General features: G+C 36.7%; 1 protein-coding gene across 16 annotated transcripts in view; it reads left to right on the top strand.

The window, feature by feature from the left end:
• PARD3 (par-3 family cell polarity regulator) overlaps positions 1-26,729 on the top strand; it is a 429,965-nt gene that overhangs the window by 232,886 nt on the left and 170,350 nt on the right. For 12 of the 16 annotated variants that reach the window (XM_031616026.2, XM_090143083.1, XM_031616024.2 and 9 more), the window contains 5 exons: positions 673-812; positions 2,419-2,547; positions 6,346-6,384; positions 17,614-17,802; positions 18,259-18,429. In XM_031616026.2, the coding sequence (XP_031471886.2) occupies positions 673-812; positions 2,419-2,547; positions 6,346-6,384; positions 17,614-17,802; positions 18,259-18,429 (668 nt within the window). The remainder of the gene's footprint in view (positions 1-672; positions 813-2,418; positions 2,548-6,345; positions 6,385-17,613; positions 17,803-18,258; positions 18,430-26,729) is intronic. The other 4 variants (XM_090143087.1, XM_031616028.2, XM_090143091.1 and 1 more) reach the window with 1 other exon arrangement.

The following is a 26,729-nucleotide window of genomic DNA, read 5'->3' as shown; positions in this document are numbered from 1 at the left end:
AGATCACCTTAGAGGTCTCTGCTTTGCTTCAGTCTGCATCAGCCAAGTGCTGCCAATTGCACAACCTTCTGGCCTGGCCCTGGCACCAGCTTGCATGTCGCTGTGTGGAACCACATGTGAGGGATTTGCCAAGAGCCAGGACAGAAGCCCATGGGGCAGAGGAGTTGTTGAAGAAATGGAGCAGAAGGAATGAGACCACGAAGTTACGGTTTTGCCCATTCATGCTGGTGCCCATATGGGAGTTGACAAAGCCCCATGGCCTCATGTCTAAGGACTTGCTGAAGAAGTTGCTGTAGAAAAAGAAGGGATTATTGACAATATCCAGATTGACATGGGGGAAGGCGGTGACAGGACATCAGATATGCTTTTTTCTGGTTCCTTGTCACTCATCTAATCTGAAATAGAAAGTTGGAAATATGGCAGTGACTTGGAAATCATAAGAACAGTGAGTTTTATGAAGGTCCTGCTAAGCCACCTGTGCCAAGAGTCACTTCTTCAGTTATATTGTGCTTTTTTCCCCTCTCCTGTACAGTAACTATTATATCTTATATATTATTTTTTTCATGGATTGTATCGATGAAATATGCATACATTCTGCTGAATGAAATTAAAATACAATATAAAATATAGAAAATGCATTTTAACAAGTAACATTATACATTCTTTATGCAGGTACAGAGGGCCTGGGATTTAGCATTACTTCAAGAGATGTTCCAATTGGTGGCTCTGCTCCAATTTATGTGAAAAACATCCTTCCAAGAGGTGCAGCTATTCAAGATGGGAGACTAAAAGCTGGAGACCGATTAATTGAGGTGAAGATGCATTGCATGTCTGTGTTTTGGCATGAACCCACAGAGTATTTCACTCCAAAAACTCTCAATAGCTTATATGATAGGGGAGTAGTGCTACTGAGAAACAAGGCTACTTCCCTCCTCAAGGGAGGATGGCCTCAAGGGAATTAAATTTCCCTTAATATCTTCCTGCAGACCTAGCTGGAGTGGTATCAGATGTCACCTTCCACAGCACTTCATTGCTGTCCCTAAGCCAAATGACATTGGAGGTACAACTGAGATTTATGTAACTGCCTTTCTGTGCACTAACTTCACTTTTCTGCCAAACTGACAAAGTCAGCTTGAATTATTTCTAGAGCGCATAGCCTTCTGTAATTATTGAAAGTATATCAACATAACCTGGATGACTTAGGTAGGAGACTGAGAAGCATCTAAGAAGATGGCTATGGCACCTCAACTGTGTGAGCTGTGATCTCTTATGAGGGAAAAGAAGAAGACTGTTTGCTAACTTCTGAGCACTGAGTTCCCTTGCTTCACATTGTTGATGTGTCCACAATGTTTCTGAAGAGGCCTGAGAATACCCTGTCTTTCCCTGGCTTCTCCCTTCCTCAAGTTATCCTCAATGCAATCATACTGTGGAAAATTTTCCATTACATACTCCATACTTGGCTGTAATGTGTAAGTGGCATATGAAGGCCAAAGGGTCAGATGACTGAAAATAAGCAAAAAAAAACCAAACAACAACAACACTGCCCTATGTTGTTTTGGGGATAAAGAGTTTTCTACTTTTGGCACAATTTATTTTGGGAGATATATTTAGAATGTATGTATAACACCAGTGCAAAGACATTATCATATTTGGATCACACACGTTGGTTTCCATCAAAAGAATTTTATGCAGAAATTCATGTAAAAATACTGGTAGATGAAATTGCTGTAGAGTATACAAGTGAAGTGAGTGATGTGAGTGAAGTCTTCTGTTGTTGCTTAAGTGCAAGGAAACATTGCTGTCTTGATTCTTATTTGTATTCATATGTGAAGAATGCATGTTTAATTAGTAAGACAACATCTGGCATAATTTCTTATGTTCTTGAATGGAGATGAGAAAGTGTCATAAATAACAGTAGTAAGAGTGGAGAATGGGAAAAAGAAAAACATGAAGTAAGCCAGAGAGGAGATTGACTAGAAGAAGGAAATAGCAAAGTAAAAAAAAAAAAATTACTATAAATATTAAATATGTGTGAAATAGTATGAATAGTAATAATATGTGTGAAAGAGAAATAAAACAGCCATATAAGAGTTCAAATTAAATGTATTTGATAAAAGCGCTTTGAGGTTTTGATAGTACTTTGGCTACAGTTATGATCCAGGTTTCTGAAATATTTCTAGACAAAGTATATGTGGTCTGTTCCTGAAGATCACATAAATATGGTTTCAGTTTATTTATGTAGTTTATTTTTATAATTTACAGCAGTTTCTTTAAGTGATACTCAGCCAGGAAGCAGTACTTTTCAGTGGCATTTTTAAAAAATACCATCTCATGAGAATCAGATAAATTTTCTACATGAAATCTAATATTTTTCCTATTTTAGTGTCTTATCAATTTCTAATATTTCCTTTGTCTCAGGTAAATGGAGTTGATTTAACAGGCAAAACTCAAGAGGAAGTTGTGTCCTTGCTCAGAAGCACCAAGATGGGAGGGACCGTCAGCCTCCTGATTTTTCGACAGGAAGAAACATTCCATCCAAGGGAACTGGTGCGTAAAATAGAGAGAAGCTAAGAGATTTATTTAGATGAATGTGAGCAAATGATCTGATCTTGTCACCTGCTAGTAAACATGCATGGCCAGCACTGCATATAAGTACACAAAATAGTATTTATTTAGGACATTTCAAATGAATGTTTATTATCGTCTTTGAGATCTAATATTGGAATTAAAAATTTGTAAGTAATGTATAAGTGAGAATTTTACTTTGAGTGAAGATGTTTACTATAGAAGTAGCTATTGGATGAACTTTCTTTGAATGCATGGAGACAAGCAATTATTTCCTATCTTCCACATGGACAAATCTATGCTTGAAAGCTCGCCATTTATCCCACTACTTGCTCACTAAAATATTTCAGTGCATATACTAATATGCCAAAACAGAATATGTAAATACCTAAAAAGTGGAATATATAAAAAACAGTAGCCTTTTTAGAATATAAATGAAATCTCTCTATGCAACGGAAACCCTGCAGTTATTAATATATCAGGGTAAATCAAAAAATGTTTCTGAGAAATTTACATCAAATGGAAATAAAATGATGTTTCATACTGTACCTGTTCCACTTGCATAACGTATACAGAAATTTCTCTGATAATTATTCAAGATAATTTCTGTTATGAAAAGATAGACGGTGAATGTAGCAGTCTTACTTTGTTCTATATTCAATTAAACTGCTGAAGTTATTTATTATTTGTATTATCATAGCTATATATAGCTCTGAAAATAAATTATTTGGCTGCATTATCATAAAAATGGACAAATATAAGTGGCTTGTAGTGTGATGAATAGATTCTATCATTTTTCTATTGGTTTTGTGTTATTTTGAATGCAAAAATAATAGATTTTTGTTTGGCCATTTCAAGACATTTAACATTACTCTTTTATTTTCAAAACTACAATTAAACCTAGTAAGTCAAAATGACAGGGAATGTTGTAAATGTATCACAATTTTAGCTCAGTGTGCTTGGAACATGACTGAAAGTATTGATGCATCTACATGCAAATTAAAATGAAGAGAAATGAACCACTTGAAGTCATATTATGCCCTACGTTATTGCTGCACACATGAAAGCAATCTGTTTATAATTTCCTATGTTGTGTAATTTTCACAGTATTGCTATCTTTCATAAAGGTGAATGAAAATGCTTTTTAAGTTTTCTAAATAAACTTAGAAATAAGAAAATTATTAATTTTGTGTATATTATTTCTATACTAAATATAGTAAATTACATAATTAAATAATGCATAATTTAACATTCTATTTTGTTTGAGTGTCTTGTAAAAAATATATGATGTGAGTATGGCAGGTATTTAACCATAGTAATACTTGATTTAGGTCTAAAAATAACATGAAATTAGATGCTTTAAGTGAGTTTAACCTCGGTAGCCTGCCTACTGCTGCTTAGGTGATACTCTGAGCTATTTTGGCAGACATCAGACTAGAGAAACCAGATCTCTATGTCAGGTGGGCTCTTCAGTCAGAGGGTCAGATCTGACCTGCTGTACATTTCTGCAGCTCCAGTTGAACAAATTGCACTGTGAGGATCTGACAGTATATGGGTGTGATGATCCTCTGTTGCATAAAGATGTGTTTGTTTGCATTTTGACTTGAAGAAATGTTAGGTATGCTCTGCTGACAGCTGTCAACGAGCATAAGCAGAATTGCTGGGGAAGGTGTTGAACTAAAACCCATCATAAGGGCTGTTCTTTATTCTCTGGTAAGAAATAACCTTAAAAGAAAAACATCTTTTCAGACAGCTCCTCTCATTGACTTTTACTAGCTTTATGTAGAAGATAAAAGAAAATTAATATTGGATGAGGGAGGGGATCTGAAAGCATGTTGGTTCATCTTTTTTCCATACAAACCTTCTTTATCTTTCCATCCTTCCTCTATTTCTGTCACATATTCTACATTTGTATGCATTAAATTTTGCCTTAATGAGATATGTCTCAGAAACTGTAAGCATAAAATCGTGTTATTTCATATTATCCATCCTATAAAGTGCTGGGCTTGCTGTTCCTTGCTGAGCAGCACTCTGTTAAAACCATTTTATATTTGCCAACATTTGTACAGATAGTAATCCCAATAAAAGAGGTGTTTAAATTTTATGTTTTGGGCTTTGGCTACATGAACGACTTTTGAAAAGTTATTTATCCTCGGGTTTCTTTATAAGTAAAATGAAGATAATAAACTTTCAGGAGAGTTGTGAGTTTAATGTCTTTGATGCATGTTGCCATTATTGTCTGGAAGGAACTTACAAAAATGTGTAGTTGTATATAAAACTTATAGGAATGTTAAACCGAGCCCATTGAGGTTAGTATGGGATTTTGTGTTGTCGCATTGAGAGCTGTGAGTGTGATGGAGAACCACCATTCAGTGTAGCAGCTTCTATAATACAGATAATAGTAAAAGTGATTAAAATGTGGCCACAGTGTATAAAATCAGATTGGCCGGACTCCACCCCCAACAGTGAGATCTGGAAAACCAGTTAGTTATGCTTCTTCAGAATACCAGGCATTTTATTACTTTCAGTGTTACCTAACGCCAAATATCTAATATCTTAGTGTTTGACCACATCACTGTGAGATTTTCTCATTAATATCTCATCCCCTTGCCCCCTTCCATTATGAAAGGGGTGAGGAGTACTGTAATTAAGTTTAACTCACTAGACTGTCATCAACCTCACAAACCTAAAGTTAACTTCCTGTGATATATTTTTGTAGAGCTTGGTACTGTTGAATCCACCGAGGTATTGGTTTGGGCTACTCAACTTTTATGCTAAATAAATTCTCAATGTTAGCAAAGAGAGATGGGCCTGCAGTTAGTCCCCCATATCCTGCAGCCTAATGTGTCCATTGCTTCTTGTAGGTCCTTTATGTGTTCCTAGCATTTGCCTCCTTCATCTTTTGTTTTATTGGTTGTTGACTGTAGATTAAAGCTAAGTGAGTGTTTGCATTAACATTTTACCACTACATTTTCTTGTGTTTAAAAATTTCAATCTTCTGCAAGACTCCAAAGCAAAAAAATCCAAAAAATTCTTGGTTTTCATTATGGAAGAATATCTGGTTAGCCTGAAAGTGATCATCCAGCCAGCAGCAAGGTGACCCCTGAGTGTTTAAAGGGATTTTCATATGGGTGGGCATGGCCTTAGAAGAGCAGTATTCCTTATGTGTGCTTCCAGAATTTTTGAAGAATGCAGAATGGTTTCCCAATGATCCATGTTTGCCTTATATGCCCTAAGACATAAATGCAAAGTACAAGAGGGTTCCACCTATGGTATGCTAAAAGCACCCTCCTGTCTTTGGATACCCAGTCCTGTTATTCTGGTTCATTCAACTTATGACAGAGGGAAATCCCTTGCTAAAATGTGAATGGATGTTTTTTAAAACAGATATTTAATTAAAATATTTGGAAGGCTTCATCTGGATTGCTGAGGTCATTCTCTGAAGCCCTCAGAGTAGAAGAGAAATGCCAGGGAGAACATTCAAGATATTCCACTAGCCAGACAATGGTGCGAGCAGTTGTGATCCTTCCTTAGCTAGATAGCCACCTTCTTCATAACCAGATTAAGCCAGGTGTGCTGACCTCAGATTGCTGAAGGTTATTTTTGTTCACTTCTCATTTAGTGCTAATTTAGAAAAAGATTGAATCAGCGTGATGAATGCCCTTCATTTTTCTCTTAGCACTTCATGTCAGAATTAGACCTCTTTGCTTATCCCCCTACTAATAGATAGTTTATGTCGTATATAGCTGTGTTCTTATTTATTTTTTTTACTTCCTTTAGAATGCAGAACAAAGCCAGTCACAAATTCCAAAGGAAACGGTAAGAGCTTTGTCTTTTCCATACTGGAAGACTCACAAATGTTTTTAAACTGATATGGCACTTCTCCATCAAAGTTTCACAAATCCTCCTTTCACATTATATACTGTAGATGGCTCTCTCTAGCTTTACATTTTAAATGCATTTTTAATGTTATTTCAAATACTGTTTGAATATCATGTACGATTCAATTATTAGGTATGTTCAAACACTATTTGAAATTACATCTTTTTATATACAAAGACCTAAAGTTGAAATGGTAATAGTAACCTCTTAGTTTGTGTTACTTTTGGAAACTTAATTGTTTAAAAAATGATTATATGACCAAGACTTGAGATACAGAATCATACAATTAAGCACTTTTAATGTAAGTCTGAATTGACCTTCACACCAAACTAGGATTTCTTAGTTATTTTAAAGAAATTATAGGGAAGTAGTATCAAGTGTAACCCTTTGAAGATTGTAACAGGTTGCATGTGTTGTGTCAATGAGGCTGTTTACTGTTTATATATCTCTTTAGTCAGTGGGAAAGACTCAGTTTTAGTACAGATTATACTAACATACTAACATGCAAAACTGTTTACTGAAATAAAAGATTTTATGAAATATTACCATAGGGTATTACAAGAAATGTACCTTAAATGTATGCCACATCTGAGTTAAGAATGCACTTCAAGAAGCTCCATTCAATTAGGTACCTATTTCAAAATTAAATATTAAATCAGGTTATAGAGAAATTACATGGGTTCGTGCTGAGATTTGAAATTAGTTAGAAAAGCTTCTGAAAAACAGAAGAAGCAACTCTAGATGAATTGGAATGCACTGCCAGTGATGGTGAGATAGTATCTCAGATTAAATCAAGTTTAGGAAAAGAGATTTAACAGTCATCACAGTTTAGAGTCTATACAGGTTGGCATTATCAGTGTTTTAGTCCAATGCAATGTAACTGGCAGAATGAGCATTTGGGTTGAAGGCAGCTTTTATTCTCCACCTTATGTTTTCCTTACACATCCTCCAGTCTGAAACTCATCTGCATAAGGGCTTTGCACGACTGTAGGTATATCGTTCTGTCTGACGTGCCTCACAGTATCTTTTTAGTACATCTTTACAATGCTTGTGTGTTTCTTATCTTCTTAGTTTCTTAACATGTACTGCTGATATGTGAGGAGATCAAAGATCAAAGCCCAGGATAGCATTTCTGCCTGTAATTGAATACAATAGAAAACAATTTGTGGGTGCGGCCATATAAAAGTGTCTGCTTTTAGGAGTTACGTTGAAATTCTGCCACAAAATCTCCCTGAGATTAGGCAGATTGCCTATTGGGTATTTATATAAAGTAATTGCTTATCTGTTGCAAACTTAACATTTTGTAACAAAGTCTATGGTGAAATCCTTTCTCTGCCGTTTTCTGTTCCAACTTCCCTGCCTCTTCTAAGACAAGTCCAAAGGAAGAAAGGCACTCTCATTTCTCATCCATAGGTGTGAGCCATACATTTCTCAATAAGAAGGAGATTATGCAGGAGCAACAGGGAGCATATGAGTAGCTAGGGATTGCTGAAAAACTGTGCTTGAATCAGCCAGAAAGCTCAAACAAGCCTTAGAAATAAGGAAGTGAATTGGGAAACATGCAGAGACATACAGTGAAGGAATGAAACAAGAAAGATGGTCAATACAAAAATATTTTTTTGCATAATGTTTTGTTTTCTTTCATTATGGAGTGAGACCTTTGTTTTAAAAGAAAGCGAAAAGCAATAGTGACCAACAGTAGGAACAGTAAATGTCTTAAAATTTCCCCCTTCTGGGTGAAAATAAAAACATAGACTAAATGTGAAAGGTGTCAGTGAGTGTTTAAAATGCTTTTGCTCTTACCTCCTCCCTTCCAATCTTCTTTCCTTTGGATAGGTGTGATACAGCCTTGCTGCAGAACTGAATTCCCTCAGCTGCACATTAATAATGCAGTCACACACTTGTTTTCTTTTTTAATTTATTTTTATTTTTAAAAGTGCTTTTCATTACTTTATTTTCCTCCCGTCTGCCTCTATCTCTGTTTATTCATCCTCTGTCTAATTTTCAGGTCTTTGAGATTTCTATCTTGCAATTTCTGTTTCTGTGTGTGCTCTGATCTTTGTGCTGTTAGTTGTGAGGTTTTAGACTCCAAGAGTCAAGGACTTGATTTAGTAGAAAGCAAAGCAAAAAAAAAAAAAAAAAGGATAGAAAAGTGTGATGAAAGCAGTGAAGCTATAGAAATGAGAGAGGTGAAGTACAAAAATCTGCTTCTAATTTAAAGGGAAAATGGCTGTAGGGTTGTTTTTTTAATGGCTATGTCTTTGTAGGGAAAAAGGAGAAAAATGCAACTTTGAAAATAAAGATGAAAAATAAAACCCAACAACCCTGAAAATGGAAAGCCTGAAATAAAATTTATATATAGATGCAAGAATATGAAGCCTAATTTATCAGTGTGTTATTAACACCGAGGGATTGCATTCATGAAACTGCTCGTTTGAAATGATTTATACTAATATTGTGGCACTTGAACGCAGTACTTAAAATCTTCATGCATACAGTAAAAGAAAACCTTGACAATTGGTCTCCTCCTTAATTTATACGTATCATTGAGTGGCTTATTACTTAATTAACTGCCCTTCCAAGAAAGCATATAACTTTATATTTTGTACACCTTCGCAGAATACACCTTCATGTATTCTCATTGATGAACTTCCATAACTGGGGGGTTTGTTTAACGTGCTAAGCTCAGAGAATCTAAGCTTTGCTCTTCAGTTAGCCATAAAAAATTCAGATTGTTAATGAATCTTCAGCTCTGTCCAGTAAGTGTGCCCTAGTGAGAACTGGATGGATATTTTTATTTTCTCTTTGCAGATGAATAGAACAGGCATTTGGTTTAGTCCTGGTGCAAATCTAATGTATCTCATTCGAAAGCTCTGCTTTGCCCAGGCACTAGTTATAACCCTTGGTATAGCTGATGACAAAACAGAACAGATGCACCTATTTCTGAACATGGTGATTATTTGGAATGTAGGAGAATGACCGTAATATGAAAACCAGTAATTTATCATTATTACATTTCTGTTTCCAAGCATAATTATCTTAATCTTGTTACAGAGCATTCAAATGAACTGTTAATTATGCTATGTAAAACATCTGCCAATTAATTTTTCCCCCATATTCTTTGAAAGTCAATAGTGTTTCAGTAATATTTTGCTTTTACAATTGTCATTCACTGTTTGTTTTCTGAATTCAAACTGGCAAGTTAACTTTCATGTAAGCATAGTTCTAGAGAAATCACAATTACCATATATGTGTATAAGTATTTTCTACAGGACATTGTCTGTTACTAAAGAAGTTAAAAATTAGGACTCAGACTCCATTTCATGATCACTGCACACAGCAGTATGGGAAAGCTTCAATTTTCACTGCTGCAATAGGTGATCCAACCTTCTAAAAATTGAGCCAAGATTTCACATTCAGCCAGACTGGCCCACACTAGTGGCAGTGCTGATATAATGAGATACAAAATGATTTGATCAAATGTAGAAGTGATGCTGCTATTACTTTCACGATGCTTAGGAGTACTACAAATAACTGATGCTGGTTGTTTTTGTATCTTTTTTATTGCAGTGGTGTGAGACAGAAGGGTGATTACAATGCAATATGGTGTGCTGTTTTGAATGGTTTCAGGTTCTGCTTTTCATAAAGTTGTGAGATAAGAAGCAGATCAAATGGAAGAAACAAATGTGTAATCTTCTGCAGGATAATGTGTTTAGAGTAGGAGGAACTCTATGATTCGATAGCATGCTCTGGGGGCATTAGTGAACAGAATGGAGGCATAACTTGTGAATAATTAATATCATAGTTCAGTGACTGTGCATATGAATGCTCTTTGAATAGTTTGAATTCCCAGAATGATCAAGGGTGACCCATCAGCATTTCTGTGTTACGCTGTGCTTGGGACGGACCCTGCGTCTCATAGCTTTGTCTCTGTTGTCCCCATGAGACTTAGCTGGGCTAAGTGTGAATGTGGCACAGAGTAAGAAGCACCCACACAGACTCACTTTCTTCTGAGAGAGCTGGGAGTGCAGTGCAGCTGTAGTCAGTATCTCAAAGCTTAGATTTAGGAAACTTGCTGGGCAGTTTCATGCCAGTTTCTTGCAAGCCAAAGCATCTCTTACACCAAGGTTCTATACCAGGTTTCCTCAGAAGCTTGCAGAATCACCCTGAAGCCCCACTATGTGCCCATTATTATTTACCATGATTGTGCTGTTTCCTACCTGCCAGCCTCAGTTATTTTGGATAATGAGAAGCTGACTGTATGAGGTATTTACAGTTTGAACAAGAGATATAGGATGGGGACTGAAAGGGGGCCCCAGGTCCTTTGGCTGGTCATCTGCTAGCACAGGCAGTGTAATCATGGGTTCTTCCAAACACTCGACTTAACTTGGGTGAGCACACAGTTCATGTCATTGCTTAAAATTCCTCTGAAAACTCACTGGTTATGTACAAAGCTTACTTTACTGCACTGTTGCCTTTAGATGCTTGGTGTTAATTCTTTCTTGCTGTTAAATCCTGGGAAAAGCAGTGAGATGAACTGGTTTGCCACGGTTGCCTGAAAGCCTCTAGCAGAAGTAGGAGTGAGATGTGGGGCACTCCCAGTGCCCAGTACAACTTCTGCAAAGCCATTGTGTTGCTTTCAACTTTGTTATTCTGTCTGGCTTTCCCAGACACTCTATCTGTTTCTTTAGTCTTTCAGGTCTTACACAGCCAGTAGCCCAAGGAGAGAAGTATAAAGATTTTTAGAGAGCTGTGTCATTAGTGTTTTGTGCATTGAAGTTTTTCTGGGACAAGGGATAGTACAGAGAGCTGTAGATTTATAGACTTCTTTGGCAAAGCAGACACCTGCTGTGTGTCTAATCCCTTGGTTTTCATTTCTCCAGGATAAGCGTCCGTAAAAATAAATAATTAAATAATAATAATAAAGAAAAAGAGAGAGGCTAGCATTACAATTGTGTATTTGTCTCAGAGCATACAGTTGGAGCATAAAGTTTGAGTAGAAGCAATTTGGAGTGGCTTATTTTGATCTTAAATGATAGATGATAGTCATTATGGTAAATGTAATGTATAATGAATGAAATATTTTTAGTGGTGTGATCAGTTGATTTTAAACATAGAATTTTGTCTGCTTAAGACAGTTCCTACAACACCCCAGATCACAATGTTAGCATTAGGAAGAATAATGTTAGTGTAGACAAGCAATGGTGTTCTTATATAGATAAATAACAAACATGTGGATACACTTAAACATGGGCTTTTGCAGAGCTTTGATTTTCACGCTAAATGAAAATCACATGCTAGAATTTTTTGTGCTTCGGAAAAAAATTAATTTTTTTCCTAAACCATTTTTTAATCCATCAAAAGCATTAAACTGCAGACATTTTTAGAATATGGAACATGTTTTTGATACTAAATTAAATCCTTAAAATGGACATAACTGGAAATATAACAAGCCTGTTTTGCAGTATTTTCATGAGCTAGCATTTCTGTGTGTAGGGACGTACCAAAGTTAATCCACATATAATATGCAAAAATCTTTTCCTTGATGGGATTAAAATTAAAGCAGACCACATTTCCCTTAAAATCTTAGAATTCAAATATAGTTTTTGATATTTAGCAGCTGCTGTTTGATTTGAACAAGAGTGCAGTATTTGCCAGATGTGACATATTAACTTAGCTAATATGAATAATGAGTCTCAGTGTATACATGCAAATAAGATTCATTAGTGTTTATCTAACATATGGGAGATATTAAAATACTTAACCTAGGAAGAGTTAGAAAAAGAAAGCAAGCGCAAGGATTTTAGTTGATTATTTGGCTTATGCCCTATTATCTTTTTATAATCTAGGTAAGTGGATGCTTTGGACTCTTACAACCTGTAATACAGGACATGGTTGTTTGATTTAAAATAATAAAAGGAAGGAAAAAGGTCCTGTAGCATTTCAGGGGGAAACTGGGATGGAAGCATGGAATGCACGTGTTGCTCTCCGATCAGGAGGAATGCATTTCTCTGCTGGAGGTCCAGTTTGAAATCGAAATAATCTGCTGTTATATCTGTCTGTGGTGCCTAACCATACCAGGGTGTATCAGCTCTCAGTTATTCCTCCTCCAGAGGGGCCTCAACTGAAGTCAGAGAGGTGTGTTCCGGGCCACCTACGCTGCTCTGTTTTCGGTACCTCTAGCAGTAATAAATACACCTGCATTTTTAAAAGGACCAAACGTTGCCCCCCACAAAACAGCTGCTGATCAATGGAGATGTTGTTTTGGTTCCTTAGGGCTGCTCGATATACATGTTGATGTTTTTATATGTGATAACATATGATAAAGGTGAGTTTCATCACATTTTGGTGTATTTCAGTTCAGAAGATTACCTGATGTGACACCAATGTCACCTATTTAACCTGAAGGACAAAAAAATTAGAGCCATCTCTGAGGTCAAGAACATCTGTGTAATACCTAAATGACATCTTCTTTCTCCTGCGTATACAATGTTAATTTCAAAATAAGAATTTTCTTCTGTTCTAAGAGTACTGAGACAGATTTTACTGTCTTATCCTAATCCTATTCTAACATATAGGATTTATGATTTCTTATTTTCACAGGTACCCTTTTAGAAAGAAATAAACAATGAATACTGTATTAAGATCCTCTAAAGATTTAAAATATCGAGGGAAAGGCTGTGACTTTAGTCTGGCTGTCCATTATTGGAACCAAATGAATACATCTGTGATTTTGCATATTCCATTCCTTTTATAACATACATTTCTTAGGCCTGGTGAGCTCTTGGAGGTCCATGAAAATTCAAACTTCAAATCAAAAAAGAATGACACACTTGTAAGGTGGATATGATAACAAAATAAAAATTAAGCAGAGGCTAATAGGCTTAGGGCTGCAGTGTGACTGGACACAGCAAGATTTAGGGGCGGGTCAAATGGATAGTACTGATGGGGTCATTAGAGTTATTTAGTGGGGTTTGTGCTCTAGTTACTTAATCTATCACATCGATATAATCATCACATAAGAAAGATGTGTTTGCTTTTGTACAGCCATGTAGGTGTTTATACAGAAGCCCTGCAAATGTTCCATTTGTGTTGTATACATAACTGAAAGATAGTTACCTCTGAGTGTGGGATACAGCTCTGTTACTGGCTTCTGTGAGTGAAAACAGCAGTGCGCTGTTTTTTGCAAGGAGTCCCATGATTGACTTCTTTCTTTTCTCTCTATGTAATCACAAAGTAACTTGCAGATGAGTTTCTGTGGCTCAGCAGCTGCTGAGAAGTCTGCATGTCTAAACTTGCAAGAGAATGAACTTCTCTGTAGAGAATGCAGCCGGATTTGTAGCTGCAGCGAGCCACTTTAAAACCTGTCTCAGCTTGATTGAAAATTGCTTCCCCCATTAGGTGGGAGGAGGTTTTTCTTTTTTGTTAGCTTTCTTTTTTCACCCATCTCATGCTGTTTATTCACCAGCTGAACCCCGATGAGATTTTATAATGGGAAGAAGTCCCAAGCATGAAATTTCTTTGTAGCTTTTAAAGCATAAGAGGACAGTAGTAGATGCTGTTGCTAACAAGATGCAATAAGTGTATTACACTGTTGCTGTCAAAGTCCATTTTAATGTTATTTATAAAATTATATCAGATTTTATAATGTGATCTGCAACTGATTTTATATGGAAGGGTAATATATTTTCCCTCCCTTTATCTTTCTTTAATCTCTGCATATCATCTCCAAACATTGCCATCATTTTGTTCTAGTCAGTAAGTTTATCTTTAAATTTACGTTATATTTACATTGCATTTAAAAAGTGAAAAATGTATCTTCAATGTCATTTAGCATAAATTGATGCTAAGTATGAATTTGAAGCAAAAAAAAGAGTCACCTACATAAATTATCACCAATCGAATTTTTATTACAAATTACATACTTGAGCAGCTTCATTCATCCAGCTGAAGTCATTTCAGATGACCTTTTCCTCAGCAGACTCTGTCTGAACAGAATATTGTTCTGCTGTTAATTGTTTTGGATGTAGTGTGTGAAAAATCTCAAGGGAGTTGAGTTTTGTTGCTGAGGGTTCATAGTACATAAATTTGCTTGCATGTTTACTTCTGGTCTGTCAAGGTATATGAAGCAATAAATTTCTCCCACAGATCAACTAATCATGAAAATAGTGTTGAGGTGTTTGATTGACACAGTTAAGATGTTAATTTAGAGTATATCAAGATCAAATGGAAGTTATTGCAATTAGGAAGTGATTGTGTTCTCAGTGTAAATTTTTAAATGATGCATTTTAGATTTCTGTGCATTTTTATTCTGTTTCATGGATGTATTGGAGAATTTCTGTGGTTTGTTGCATTTATATTCTTATCATGCAGTACAATTTTGATGTAAATTTTTTTTTACGGAGGTAGATATTTAATTATTGGAGAGAATCAGTGCCTATTTAGTATTTCTGTAGTGTAAAGCACTTCAGTTAAAAAGGATTCGGTCAACCTTAATATATTTGTATATTTATTCATTTATTTATATATTTATCACGACTTTTGGTTCAAAATATCAAAGTGTCAGGCAAATCTCACTGCTCATTTCTCAGAAAATGGTTCCCTTTATTCACACCTCAATGTTTCTGACAAATATATAGTCCTTTCCCATGCTTTGCATGAAATACAGTTTGTGTTCAATGTCTGACATACACGTAGGCCTTCTTTGGTACTGTGATGTGGCACAAATGTTATGAGTCTGTACTTTCATATCCATAGTTCTTGGATCCTAAAGGTTCACTTTTCAAATGCCATATTTTTCTCCAATGTGCAGAAGTGGTGGGGCATCTCCACACTCAGGTGTCTGCAGCTCTGTGTCGGCATTGAATTGTTTCCTTGTTTAAGTCTGTAGAAAATGGACAACGGAAGAACCACGTTAGGAGCGGGACTGAGCTGACAGAGCAGCTCTTTGGGCTCAGTGAGGAGAAGCACCGAGGCCATTAGTCCATTCATTGGGGACACTGATGGAGGTGCTCCAATGGGCCCATGAGCATGGAGAAGCGTAGCTGACAGAGCGTGAGGAGAAGCAGTCCAGTGGCCTACACTGGAAAGTGGCTGAGATGCTTGTGTACTTTTTAGAGAGTTAGAAAACATTGAGGAAGGGAGAATTGATTGTAAATTTATAATAACAGTAGTGAAGAATAATTTAATGGCCTTGTGTGGTTTTGAGTACCCATGCATCCTGCCTTGGCTTTATCTCCCTTTTGACTCCCTAGCTTTTTGTCCTGCTATTATTTGTTAAGGAAAATGAAAGCAATCGGTTTTACAAAACAATTAATAGTAGTAGTATGTTTCTGTCTCAGATTGCTTTATTCTGCAGCTACCTGACAAAAAGTGCATCTCAGTTGTATCTTGCAGCTAGTGCTTTTGTGATTCAAACAGGAAAATTAGGGTTGCAGTTTTTGCCAAAACCTGAAGATTATGTTTTAAATCCAATATTTTTTCCATGGACACAGCAGACATTTCTACTCCTGATGGTGAGCACAGATAATGCTGATTTGCACAGCCAAGAGATGTGTTTATTGTGATTCATAAGCAAGCTGATCTGGCACTTGGAGAGGGGAATGTTAAGTTTGTATTACGCTTTGTTGTAACCAAGAGATGGTTATATGTGTGTATGTAATGCAGTGCAAAGAGCTGGTGAACACGTTAAGGCTCATGCTTTTAACCAAATGGGAAAAGACAGAGCTCCTATTTTCCTTCCCCTGGCTGTTCCAGTGCTCTCAACAATCTGACTTCCTTCCCATATGACATTTTCGCATTGCATTTCTAGGTCAGTGGTGACAAAACTAGCATGCTTTGCCCAAACTGATAATCTCAGTCTGCTGTACTCCACATGGCTTTCACATCCATCTCTGCAGTAGTCTGTGTTTGGATTTCAGAAGAGCCTGTCAGCTTTGCATTTCCTCAGATCTTAGAGACAGAGATGGCTCAGCAAGCAAAAGTTAACTTGTGGTGCATCCTGTCCTGCTTCTGCTGTCTGAGAGTAGAGAGAAACAGGAGCGAGTTTTGCAAAGAGATGAGAGTGACATGGGAAAAATGGGTGTAAAATCAGAATAAAAAAGAGAGGTGATTTTAGTAAATCTTATTCACCAAGATTATGAAAATATTGGACAGACTAATTCTTCTAGAGACGAACTACTGACTGCTGAACATTCTGGTGAACATTGTCTTATTCTTGCTTCTTCACATGGGTGAGAAACGAACAGTACACTTGGTCTCTCCATCATCTCTTCTGAGTACTGTGTCCACACCTGCTGCCCCCACAAGTGCCTCTGCTCTTCTGGGGCTTCCCAGGGACCCTGCTCCAACCTATTTCCAAGGCATTTGCTGGGCCACCAGTTCGGCAAGAAGTGAAGCGAGAGGGCACTCACCTAGCCTTCGTGGCTTCTGGGGGCACTGAGGTTTCCTGACAGCTCCTTGCCAAGGGCACTGGCTGGGCCGTGATTATAATTCCAGGTGTTCAAAATCTGGGATTGTCCTAGTGAAGCTGAAACAGTGTGGAGAGCAGTAAAGAACCGAAGATGTGGGTAGGATGACGGAGGAGAAGGGAAGAGCCAGAAAAGATGGGAAAATTGGCATGCTGAACTGGATTTGACGCTAAGCCTGGCAATAACAGAGATGTGCTGTTCAGATCTCAGCTGTGTAATTTTCTGTTTTTCCTAATACAGCTAGTTTTAAACAAAATGAGGGGACTGAATAATTTTTGAATTTAATTTTCTTGCAAGTAGTTTCTCCCTATGAATCACAAAGATACCATGGATTATGATGATATTTTAAAAATTCTGTATGTAGTCAAATCACAAAATATTTCAGATATGGCTTTTTTGGCTAATAAGATAGTTTATGTGTGTTGGCATTAATGACACATTCAGTAATGACATACTATTCAATTATTTTACTAGACAGAGAAGCACTTAGACACAAACATAAGATATTTCTGATTCTAGGCATCAGCTGGAGGTGATTGAAAATACACTATTTGTTCATGTTGCTTCGAATAATTACTGTGGAAAATATTGTGTCATTGCAGTTGAAAGCATTTTTTAAAATGCTAATAGCTGTGGAAGGAAGAGAATTCCCAAGGAGAAATGCTCTTCTGTAATCCCATGTTAATCTTCCTGACAGAAAGCAGAAGAAGAAGAGCTTGTTCTCACACCTGATGGCACCAGGGAATTCCTGACATTTGAAGTTCCACTTAATGACTCTGGATCAGCTGGACTTGGTGTGAGTGTCAAAGGGAATCGGTCAAAAGAAAATCATGCCGATTTAGGAATCTTTGTCAAGTCCATCATTAATGGTGGAGCAGCATCCAAGGTAAGAAGGAACATCTCTGTGCTTTGTCTTCCTCTGTTTTCCATTATTATTGAAAATAACCACGTGTACAAAAATGAGATTGCTCTTTAACTAACATTTTTGAATTGTGCCATTGGAGGTAACATTTCGATTTCTACAAAAAGTCTTGTTTAGTACTGGATGATTTTAACAGCCTTTAAAGATCCTAGGGAGGACACAAGCATCTTGGTACAGTACAGTTAGAATGATATTTACTCAAACAGATTATGGTAATGGCTTCAAGTGCAAATCTGTGAATGGTTGGAATAGACATTTCCTACAATGAACTGCAATAGGAGCTGTAACACGAGTGTCCACTTGGCTGTAAAGGGCTTAGTATAGTTGTTTGATTCTTTTTCGTTTTTTCCCCTCTCTCCATCAGACTACACTTCTGTATAGCATATTTTGTGTGACTGGTGATAACTTTTCCCTTTCTAGGATGGCAGGCTTCGAGTGAACGATCAACTAATAGCAGTAAATGGAGAATCATTACTAGGCAAAACAAATCAAGATGCTATGGAAACTTTAAGAAGATCCATGTCCACTGAAGGAAACAAACGAGGAATGATTCAGCTTATTGTGGCAAGGCGAATAAGTAAATGCAATGAGGTAATACACTTCTGATATTGGGGTTGGGATTTTTAACTTCTTCTAAGTTATTTCTCTTTATAGGAGATGTCCTGTTTCTTCTGAGACTAGGAAAATAATATTTGAGGAGCTAAAGAGAGAATTACAGAATGATCTGAATTTCAGTGTTAGACATGTTAACCTTATTACCAGATCAATGAAGTTTTTCTTTTGAGTATTTTCATCAATGGATAACAGGAAACACTGAATAAAACTATATTGATTTTGTAATTGGATCCCACTGCTTATGTGATTTTTGTTCTTTGAAGGTTTTAATGCAGGTCTATTGAATCTTTCATTTATAGACTTAGTGTCAATTGACTTGCTTCTTTGTCACTTTGAATTTTTTAAAATGAAAAGTAAAGCTCATATATTTCATTACTACATTTTATCTAAGCAATTAGAAGTTCCATTTAAAGATTCTTCAAAACCAGATGCAAATAATTCTGTTATTTCTGATTTTCAACATGTTGTATCTTAGCCTTCATTGCAGAGAAGTACTAGACACTAAAGTCAGGGCTCAGTGGTGAATCTTTTTCTGATATTCTTTGCAGCTTTTGTCTTCTCCAGTTCTGTCTTAATGTGTTGATGTTTTCAAATGCTTTTGTGATTTGTATAAGTTTTATCTTCTAGATTATTGTAAACAACATTATCTAGTAGAAATATGTGGACATATGATACTGAGAAAGGCTGCAGATGCTGTGTAGGACTGAGCTAGACTTCAAAATGATTTTGATGCATTAGAGAAATGTACTGAGTTAAATAAGATGCGGCTGAATGGCAGATCAGGGAGACATCTGTTCTTAAGGCATCTGAAGTCATTCATTCACTCTTGCTAACACCAGTAAGATCTTCTCGGGAATTTTTCTTTTCCTTGAGCACAAGGAAAAGAACAAATTGGTTTAGTATTGCAGATCTTGCCTAGGGGAAAAGGGCAGGGTTTACGTTTTAATGTGTAAAATCGATCTTCAAAAAAATTCCCATTCATAGCTTCTTATTTGAAAAACAGCTTTCTTTTTTGAAAAAGACACCAGTTTCTCTAAAAGTATTAAGCTTTTCCTGACTGAGTGCTTATATGTAGCTTTAATACATCAACACACACGGCTGGAAAACCAGTTTGGATGCTCACTGGTTCCTCACCTGGTGTTGATAGAATTCTGACCTTTTAATATTTGGTAACGTCCTGTGTTAGCAAGAGTTCTGAACTCCAGAGGGTATAGATTCTCTCAGTTGGAGACTTTCTTATTTCAAGCCAATTTCAGGTGTATTTTGTATGTTTCTACATAGGAAGAAATATTTTAGTCTATTTCTGTGTTTAATTTTTTTCTTCTAGAAAGGGCACAGAATGTGTTCTTTCTAATTTTAATTAAAGTCTTCTAGAACAAATGTATCTAGACAATATTTATAAACATAATGGAGCAGCTCCTTAAATCTGGTTGTATTGCTGAACATTCACATTAAGAATAATCTTCTGCCCTACATCTGTTTGATATTTACACAATTTTTTTTGCAGAAATCATTTGGCAAAAGTGGCATGGCTTACAGTATTTGTGCTCTGAATGAAGGAAATGATTTTAGAATCAGATTTACATAGACTGAGATGGATTTGTATCAGCAGAAGGGTGGGAAACTGTATCTGTCTATCTTAGTGGTTTTGTGCATTTCCTAACACCTTTATAAGATAGCAAGATGAGCCATCATGATTTGGAAAAGTGTGGATGTGCAATTATTGGTACAGTGATAATCTTTATTAAATAATTTCTCGGTAACCATTTATTCTCAGGAATACTTGCTGTCATTCCATTCAGCCAAGGGAAATATGATGTAAATACTGTTTGTGTATTTTAATATGCTGAAGTCACAAGCTGCATGAACATAAAACTATTTACCTGCTGAGCTGCCTCTATTGAAGAATGTTTTCTGAAAGCCTTGCAGGCCCAGACTTCAGTAAAATGCAAAGCAAAGAGAAATTTTTCTCGCCATTTGGGAATTAAACCCTAATTCCTTTTTTAGGAATTGTAAGGATTTAAACTTTAGATATTCTTATATAAGATTGATAAACTATGTTAATATTATTTACGTATATTACATGAAGATCATATATGAGCATAATGCTCAAGTAGTTCAGCCCCCAGATAATCTGTAGACTGAGACCCCTATGGAGAACAGCACAGTGTGGCTGAGACTTGCAGTGATGGTTGTTTTCCCAGGGAGCATCACATGTTGGCCACGTCTGTCTAAATTGTGCTTAGCTCAGCAGTTTTGATTTCTTAGACGCTCTGGTACATAAGGTGTTCTAATAGAATATTCCTGTAACTGCTACCAGATTAGTGTACAGTCTTTGTGAAGATGTTTAATATCAGTAAAAAAAATCCAAAAACTGTGGCATCTGTCCAGAGGCAAATTCAAGAGCTTGCAGGTTAGGAGGAAAAGTATCATACAGGCAGATCCTGTCACACATTTCACTACCTTGTTCTTCAGAAAAGGGTTTTTACTTTCTTTCCTCAAAGACAAAAGGAAATTTTTAAATTTATACACTTTTTACACACTCTTTATTTTACCTGGTATTTCATATGGGTATGCCTCTCTTTTTTGTTCTCCAAAAGTGTCACCCGAAAATAACAATAATAAAGATCCTGTTTAATTGATTCCTTTTCTGTGTTGATTCAGGATTGTATGTGCCCATGTGACTGACAAAAATAAATAGCTTACACTCTCGTTAGTCTTGCAGAACCACAGTTAAGTGGAACGGAGCCCGATTATATTCCCTTTAGTGCTTTGTCGACAGAATTGTTTATTTCATTCCATTCCAGTGACATGGTCAGTGCCGCACCGCAGCCCAAGGTCAGGCCTCTGCCTCCTGGAGTTCTTTGCCCTGCCATGGACCAACCCCAAGCATCTCTGGAGGGGAATTTAGCTTGTGGAATCTGTACAAAGGGTGATGATGCCAATGCAAGAAAGAATTATGTCCAGTGTCTGGATGATAAAAACATTTGCTGATTTAAAACAAAACAAAACAAAAAACAAACAAACAAACAGAAAAAAAAAAAAAGAAAAAAGAAAAAGAAAAAAATGCCCTGCTTGTCTTTTTCCTGAGAGGTTTCCAGTCCAGTATTTGTTTTGCATTTGCAAAATGAACTCAAGTTTTTTGAGAAAGATGGGCAACTCATCTTTTCTCTTGAGTAAGAGAGAGTTTGAATAGGATTTTAAGAAAGTTGTATGAATACTAAGTTCTTCTATTTTTAATGTTCATTTTTCATAATCAGCCCTAAGCATTGTGAGGAGGGGATAATTGGTTTGACATTGTAGTCCTACAGAGCATTGTCCCTTTGTGTTTCTGCTCAGACCAAAAAATTTCACGTGTCCTTAATTCCTCTTGTAGTTTGATTCTTGTCTAGAAAGGAGGGAAGGCTCAGCCTCCGGGTGCTGGCTGGGAAAGGCAGGGACAGCCACCTCCCTTCTGCTGTAGGTGAGCTGCTTATTTTTTGGTCAGAAAGTCTTTAGGCTTCCATAGTTAGCTCGAGAAACTATTTCAGAAGGTAGTGCAGCTGCCTCTGATGCTCCTTTTTTTGTGCCAGCATTATTCTCATGCAGCTTCACGGTTCTCATGCTATAGACTTCCAAAGCAATTATTGTAACAATGAAAGCATACATAAACACCCTAACCATATTATCTTGTCTTCAGAGATGTAGTGAGGGGATTGTTTACATCATCATCTCTGACATAACTGTAAACTCAAAAGAGACCACAAACTTCCCAGAAGGTAGAAAGCATTTTTATGCTGTTGTGGTTTTACTGAACTGAAAGGTTGCCTGTCAAAGGGTTTTCATTGACTCACCAGGAGACACAGTATAACCTATCCAGGTTTTCAAGTGAACTGTCTTGTGGTAAATATTGATAAAAGCATGGAGTGAGTGGTATCTATGAATGAACTCCAAGCTAAAGCTGTGGATTAGAATTTTTTTGGTATGCATTGCATCTAAATAGAGCACAGTAATATAGTTTCCTCTGTAAACTCCGCTATTATAAAAGTTGCAAAGCTTTATTTAATATCTCAGCCACTCCAGAACAAATCACACAGTGAGTATGTGATGAATGTTGTTAGATTAGTATAACAAAAACATTTTTCTAACATTTAGCATGGGATTTGGATATATCTAAGGTTCCATCTACTCCCTTTCAAATCTATTCAAATCTATGTTTACAACTTCCAGCCTAGCCCTCTGTGATTACCGTTGTGGGTTGATACTTAAACTTTCCTATATAAGCAGAGAAGTTATATTAGATATAAGATAATTATAAGTTATATTTCCAAAGTTGTGTGGACAGTGGCCAAAAAAAAAAAAAAAAAAAAAGAAGAATAGCAATTGTGTTGACTTGATAACCACATATGGCCAATATGTAACCGGTCTGTTTTCAGAGGATGTAGCCATCAGCTTTTTGGGTCTTTAACTCATTGTTGATTTTTATTTTTATTTTTATTACTGAGGAGCCTAAGATTTAAGGAGAAACACTTGAGCTCCTTGCAGTGTGTTCATTTAATTAGTGATATTATGACAATTAGCCTGTATGGGCAAACAGCTGCTGGCTGTATCACCGTAATGCGTACGCAGCGCTTAGGCATGACTGTCAGCCAGATGAGTGCAGCTGCTGGCAGTATGTGCTGATTCAAGAAAATAAAGGTAATTGTTACTTTCGGAATCCTGCTCTTTTCAGTCCTTCAACCTGGACAGCTTAGAGGCGCAGATTGCTTAGAGGCACTCTGTTCATGTCACACACAGTCAGCACTTGTGTACCATTAAAAGAGAGCACATCACCATTTTCCACAAAATGGGAGATTTCAAGGGTTTTTCTCGTCTGTCTCACCTTTTTGACAGAAATAATGTCATGCCAAACCTGCCCCAAAAAAAAGATTTGCAAACGATTTGCAGATCTCCAATTTTTTTTCTGCATGTCTGTTCATCTTTGCTCCAGTTGCTGAGTTGAAAAAAGAGTGTACCTTGAAGTGGAGAAAGTCATCAATCCAGACCATATAAGGACCTTATCACCTAATCAACTGCTTAAGTAAATTGGCAGATTAGTGCGAGGGACTGTTCAAGTGAGTGGTTTCATTACAAAAAGAAAAACAAAAGAAATAAGCAAACATCTATTCTTTCCAGTATAAAACATTCAGCATCATTTTTTTCTTTTAATGCATTACTTACTTACTTTTAAATTCATATGCTTTTTTTGTTTATTTGTTTTTCCTCACTGGATTAGTTTTGTGAAGTCGTTCTGGACTTCATTTAACTATAAAAAAATCTTTAATATCTTCTTCAAACACCAATTTCACTGTTTAGCCCCTTATCCAGGTCACTGATAAAGCTGCTCATCAATTTAAGCTGTTCCCAGCCCGGAACCCTGGGGGAGTCTACAGCTGACTCTTCTCCATCCTGAAGACTGATTTGTGTTTCCAATCCTTTAGCCAGATTTTGATTCAGCAAATGAAAACCTAGTCCAGTTCCATGAAAAATTACTTTCTTTAAAGCCTTTGATATGAAGCTATGGGAAAAGCTTTTGGAAAATGCAAATGTATTATGTCTGTTTTATTGCCTGAGAGAACTTGGAGAGCTTACTGGCATCTTTGTGCAACTCCAGCATGTCAGTGAGGCAGGATTTCCTCTGACAGACTAGCATTGCCACCTCACAAACTTGTGTCAGCCATTCTCAATGATTTTACTCTTTACTGTAGATCCCACCATTTAATCCTGTGGGCCAGGCTCCTGGGTCTGTAGTTCCCAAGATCACTTCCAGGTGTATGGGCAACCACCAGTCCTCTGCCACCATGGCCATTCTTAATAGAATGTACATTTTTGCTGGCAGTTATGCAATTTCACATGTGCTCCTTCAGGGCTCCTGGGAGAATGCCATCCAACCTGGGTGACATGTTAACTTCTCACCTAGCCATTTGGTCTCATGTTTCCTGGGTGTTTTCTTCTGCTTGACCTTGGTTCTTTGTCTTATTTGCTACAAAGGCTGGGGTATAGAAATCTTCCTGGTATCTTTGACAATAATGACAGATACACAGAAATCACTGAGCTTCCCTACTACGGGTTCATCCCTCAGAACCTCTTTTGCTCATTTGCTGTTGAGTAGTGCCACTGATTCCCTGGGTACATGCCTGAAGTCCCTGAAGAACATTTTATTTTCAGTCTGAGTATCCTATGAAGGGTGCTGCTTAAAATCATTAACCTGTCTCTTAATTTCTTGGGCTGTTTTGGTGGGTTTTTAAAAATTGTGGCACATTGTACTTGAGTTTCTAATACAGTGTTTGTTAACAGTCAGGTTAGAGTCTTCTAGCAGTCTTTTTGGTGTGTGAATTCCAGAGAATAATTATAAAAAAAAAATAGTGAGTGAAATATAAATATGTTTACTTATTTCATCGTGTCATTGTGTCTTCCATTCTGCTGAACCTGTGCCCATTTAGTATGAATTATTGTTTGTCTCCCTTAACCATTTGTTACCCCTGTCAGTTTATAAGCTCCATGTTGACCCAGGTTCCTCCTCAGTAACTTACCATCTAACTGCATTTTGCGAAGCCGCACTTTTAGTTTTATCACAAGAATGCAACACTTCTTAGAAACATTATACTAATTCAATTCACATTTAATAATTCCTGTTTGTTCTTATAAGTCAAAACTGATCTCTTAGTGGCTATTGCCTGCATTTTCCCATCTTGCAAAGTTTCTCCATAATGTGGAACTCAACCATAGTTAATATTGGTTAGTAGTAATGTAAAATTATCTGTTGCAAAAGAAAATTGAAGCATTTTGGATATCGTATCAGCCACAGTACGCAGAGAAGAAAGGATAAAAAAAGCCTGAAGAATGATTCTGTGTGACAGAAAAAGCTTCAGAATCCTGGATGCGACATAAATTTTAGCAAATTTGTATACTGGGTTCTTAAAACCCGTAATGCTTTCATGCCTGCATTTGGATAACTGACTCTCCAAATGAAAGAGAGAGTACAATTATTGTTTCTTTTCTTTAAAATAAAAGAAAAAAAGAAAAAGTTTGTTTATGCTTTGAATATTTTGGCAATGTTCTTGCATGTAAACTTTTTTTTTTAATATTTATGTGCATAACTTCAGATAGGATGGATGGTGGTGTTTAACTAAAAGGGACTGCATTAGTAGTCCTTTTATCATCTAGATAAGCAACAGCTGGGCTAGTTAGTACAGATAGTGCTTTAGCTAACAGCTGGTTCTTATCTGAATGACAAAAGGCCAGGGTGAAGACCTTTTCTATTAAAAAAAAAAAAAGAAGAAGAAGAAAAAGAATGTTATTTCTAGTTTTATTTTAAGAGAATGGAGAGAAAAGGAATACAGGCAATCTGCAGCATGTAAGGTTTTCTTGTATTTTGACTAATGTGATCGTTTATTACAGATAAATGCTAGGACACAGAGGAAAAAAACTGCAGCCTCGAGTTGAGGAGGCTTGGGGGGGATCTTATTAGTGTCTGTGAATCCATGATGGGGGGAGTAAAGAAGTCTCATCTAGGTTCTTCTGTGTGGTACCCAGTGCCAGGATAAAAGACTAAGAGTACAAACTGAAAACTCTTTAAACATGTCTTCTATTGCAGTAGCAATCAAGCACTGGCACACATTGCTCGGAGAGGTTGTTGAGTCTTGGAGGTATACAGAACCCAGCTGAAAAAGTCCCAGAGCAACCTGCTCTTACTGAGCATAGCTTGGAGCAAGAGGCTGGACTAGATGGTTTCAGAGGATCTGTCCGACCTCAACTAGTCCTTGATTCTGAACTCTTGTACCAAGCAGTGCTGCTGCTAAGGTGGCTGCTGATAAAACATATTAGGGGTGAGTTTGCTTCCTGGTTTGTTTCCTAGCTGAGTCTTTAATGAAGGTCAGGCACTTATATGTCTTTGTTTGTATTATCAAGTCATTATCAGTTCAATTAAATTATACTGACTAACACTAGTATCAGCTATGAAAAAAAGCTGGAATGTTTAATTCTAGGCCTTTATTAGAAATGCATTAGGAGGAGCAGTTCTTTATTTCAGCTGTAATCTTACTTTGGATTGTTGATCTTTTTGTCTTGCCCACAGCACACTTTCCAAATTAAATGTGTTTTTTCTTACATAGACTTTCTATTGACAGTGCAAGGAAAAGATTTTTTTGGTGCATGTCACTTGTGTAATTCCTGTCTGATTTTTGTTATTTTATGAAAGGCACTGGATCTTTTGTAAAATATTTTTGTAGTTGGCTGTCTATTCCTTTGTTTGAACA

Source organism: Phasianus colchicus, chromosome 6, assembly GCF_987193195.1.
Source record: "Phasianus colchicus chromosome 6, bPhaCol1.hap1.1, whole genome shotgun sequence".
In the NCBI taxonomy this organism is placed as follows: Eukaryota; Metazoa; Chordata; class Aves; order Galliformes; family Phasianidae; genus Phasianus; species Phasianus colchicus.
The sequence above is the reverse complement of the archived record's forward strand: the minus strand, read 5'-3'. Positions and strand labels throughout refer to the sequence as shown.